General features: G+C 54.2%; 1 protein-coding gene across 1 annotated transcript; it reads left to right on the top strand.

Moving 5' to 3' along the window:
* The first annotated feature begins 6 nt into the window (after positions 1-6).
* MRPL28 (mitochondrial ribosomal protein L28) lies at positions 7-2,728 on the top strand. The gene is made up of 4 exons (XM_009277748.2): positions 7-103; positions 471-605; positions 1,278-1,364; positions 2,325-2,728. Exons 1-4 carry the CDS (start codon positions 47-49, stop codon positions 2,400-2,402), a joined length of 357 nt encoding a protein of 118 aa, XP_009276023.1. The 5' UTR covers positions 7-46; the 3' UTR covers positions 2,403-2,728.
* The last annotated feature ends 204 nt before the right edge of the window (positions 2,729-2,932 follow it).

Genomic DNA, 2,932 nt, shown 5'->3' with positions numbered 1-2,932 from the left:
GTTTTACAGCGAGATCCTCGACGCCACGCTGACCATCACCGTCACCATGCGGACGCTGGACCTCATCGACGAGGCCTACGGCTTTGACTTCTACATCCTCAAGGTAAGGCCCCGCGCCCGGCGGGGCTGGCGGGACTCGCTGTGCGGCAGCCTGGGCGAGGCAGCTCTGCCCCCACGCCGCCGCTGCTCAGGGGCGTGCAGGCATCTGCTGCTGTTGATGTATTAGTGCGGGTCTAGAGCTTTCAGCCTTTAGAACCCCTTGGTTGGAGCCCTTGGTGTTACAGATCAGCACCGTGATCAAATTAGCTCCAGAACAAACCCAGGGGAACTTTCCCCTTTCGTAGCGTGTGTCCCGAGAGCCTCTAGAGCGTGCGGACAAGCTGCCGGTGTTGCCTACGCGCTGATAGACTTGCGTGTTCCCTAGCAGCCCGTCTCTTGGCGGAATTTAACATCGGACTTTATTCCTCCAGACTCCAAAAGCTGATATGTGCTCGAAGCTCGGGATGGATTTGAAGCGAACGATGCTGCTGCGACTTGCACGGCGGGATCCTAAACTGTATCCCGATGATCCAGCCAGAAGAGAGGCGATCTACAACAAGTACCAGGTGGGTGCCTGACCTGCAGCTCCTGCCCTGGTGTCTGCAGTGATGTTTGCTGGTTGTCCAGACCGATAACGCCCTAATCGCCCCAGCAACCCCAGTGCTACTGCTCCTGCCTTCGGGGTTAAGGGTATGGGCAGAGAAGATCTAAACGTTGTTTGTCAGGATTTTCTCGTCTCTCTGTGGGCTGCTAATTTTGGTCCTGATGGTTTAGGAAGACAAAAGCCTGTGTTTTTGCTGTGATCGAGCTCAGTGAGGGTCTGCAGTAAGCACCGGTAGGAGCTGGCACTGCCGGCAGCGGCAAGAATTTGTACTGATGCTGCAGGGAGGAGCCCAGACTGCCTGTGTGCGGTTTAGTTTTGTGCAGCTGGTGATGGTTGCCAGCATAGAAACACCGCCAGCATCCACGGTCCGTGGAGTTGTGCTGAGAAACAGCCCCAGAACTACACAAAGGAGAGGCACAGCAGCGGACGCAGCTGATCAGAGGAAGCAGGACCCACACAAAGGGAAAAGGAGAGAAGGGAAGTGGACTTTGGTTGCCAGAAATGAGGGAACAGCGTTTTAAGATTTGTCCGTGGTAATGTTCCTACTGGATCGCGTGTTTGGGTTGGGCATAGAGAGGATTTGCGTCTTAGTCACCTGGAAAGACACTACCACCTGCTCCTTCTTTTATCACAGGAATTTGTGATCCCAGAAGAGGAAGCTGAATGGGTTGGCTTGAGTTTAGAAGAAGCAATAGAAAAACAGAGGCTTCTGGAAAAAAAGGTGAGTTCCTGAGGCAGTGCTTAGCACCGAGGTGTCTTAGCTGCATCAGGCTGCGCGTCCAGCTTGTCTCTCACTCCGGGGCGGTAGAAGTGGTGCTCCGAAACTCCTGAACAGCCACGTGAGCCCCGTTAAATTTGGGTGCCCAAAACATGGGGCTGAGTTAAAGCACGTTGTAAAACCAGATCCCCCGTTCAGGGGGAGAGATATTTAGGGGGCTGGCTCGTAACTCCTGCCCCGTTGCGTGTACATCTTTGCCTTTGGTTGCCTTCTGCTGTACTAGTTGTGCTTTGGGACATGCATCCACAAGCTCAGGGCTCGCTCAGTTTGTGGCTCTCTGTCGCTGCAGCTGGCTTGTTAGAAGCAATATGCAGAGGAGGGTGCACCAGGGAGCTGCGGGGGCAGAAGGGCTTCCTGGGGTGGTGGGGTCCCTCGGTGACGTTTCCCCCAGAGCTGTTGGCTCCCGTTGCGGCTGCAGCAGGGATGGAAAGGTCAGGAGCACTGACTGCGTGAGGCGGTGCTGGGCCATGAACCCTGTGGGGTCCAGCTTCTTCAAGGAGTATGTTCACCCAACGTGCTTCAGTACAGCTCTGATTTAGGGCAACGTGAGGAGGGAGGCAAGCACTTTTAGAAGGAAAGGGATGCCTGGGAGCTGCTGCTGATTCTCGAATGCAGGCAGAACTGGGAAAGCTGGTGAATGTCCCGCACAGGTGCCTGTCATCTTCGGGGCAGGGTTACAGAGCTGAGCAGCAGCTGTGTCTGGGGGAGTAGCACAGCAGGTTGTCTTGTTCAGCCACTGAAAAAAAACCTGGCCCACCTTCCTCTGGTTTTAACTGTTAACACTCCCGCAGCACTGGCTCCCTGGGCTCTCCATTAGACTTCACCCCTTGCTGCTGTTCAGCAGGTTCATTGGTTTTAAGTGGTTCACTCCTTTTAAGTGGTTTATCCTCTGCTTTGTTTCAGGACCCTGTCCCTCTCTTTAAGGTGTATGCTGAAGAGCTCGTCAACCAACTGAAAGAACGGGCACTGCAGAAGCAGTAGAAGGAAAGAAACCTTCAGAGCAAAGCCCCTGCTGCAGATCAAGCTGTAGGGTTCAGTGGGTCTTCTGTCTGAACCACGGTGTGTGGAAGGGGCCACATGAAGAGCGTGCCCAGGAGCACGTTGCAGTTATCAAAGTCTAATGACAGCCTAAATTCAGTGAGGACTGAGGAAAGAATTTCTGTCCTGTGGCCTCTGAAAGCGTTCTTGTAAGACTGACTTAATGTGGTTCTTCTGCCTGTAAAAGTAGTTGGCTGCTGTTGAGAGCTTGATTGCGATGTCAGATGAAATACGCGTTTTGGGAATATCAGTAAACTTTTCTCTGGTGTTCATAGCTCGTTAGTGTGTTATAGCAGGGACTGTGAGACATGGTGGTGTAACTTAGATCAGTCCCCAGCCTTCTGCAGCAGAGGCGACCGTGCCCTGAAAGCACAACCCCCAAGCCCTGCCTCAAGCGGTGCCTGCCAGCAGGTGGGGCTGAGCTCCCCAGCCGTGGCCGCTGGCCGTACAGCTCACTCGAACCCCTTGGGTTC

This window comes from Aptenodytes forsteri, unplaced genomic scaffold (assembly GCF_000699145.1).
Source record: "Aptenodytes forsteri isolate BGI_AS27 unplaced genomic scaffold, ASM69914v1 Scaffold26, whole genome shotgun sequence".
In the NCBI taxonomy this organism is placed as follows: Eukaryota; Metazoa; Chordata; class Aves; order Sphenisciformes; family Spheniscidae; genus Aptenodytes; species Aptenodytes forsteri.
The sequence above is the reverse complement of the archived record's forward strand: the minus strand, read 5'-3'. Positions and strand labels throughout refer to the sequence as shown.

Excerpts from the sequence above, each read along its gene's own strand:
- MRPL28 (XM_009277748.2), top strand. The coding sequence starts at position 47 with ATGCGGACGCTGGACCTCATCGACGAGGCCTACGGCTTTGACTTCTAC. Across the intron at positions 104-470 it reads TTGACTTCTACATCCTCAAG|ACTCCAAAAGCTGATATGTG; the intron begins GTAAGGCCCCGC and ends TTATTCCTCCAG. Across the intron at positions 606-1,277 it reads CGATCTACAACAAGTACCAG|GAATTTGTGATCCCAGAAGA; the intron begins GTGGGTGCCTGA and ends CTTTTATCACAG.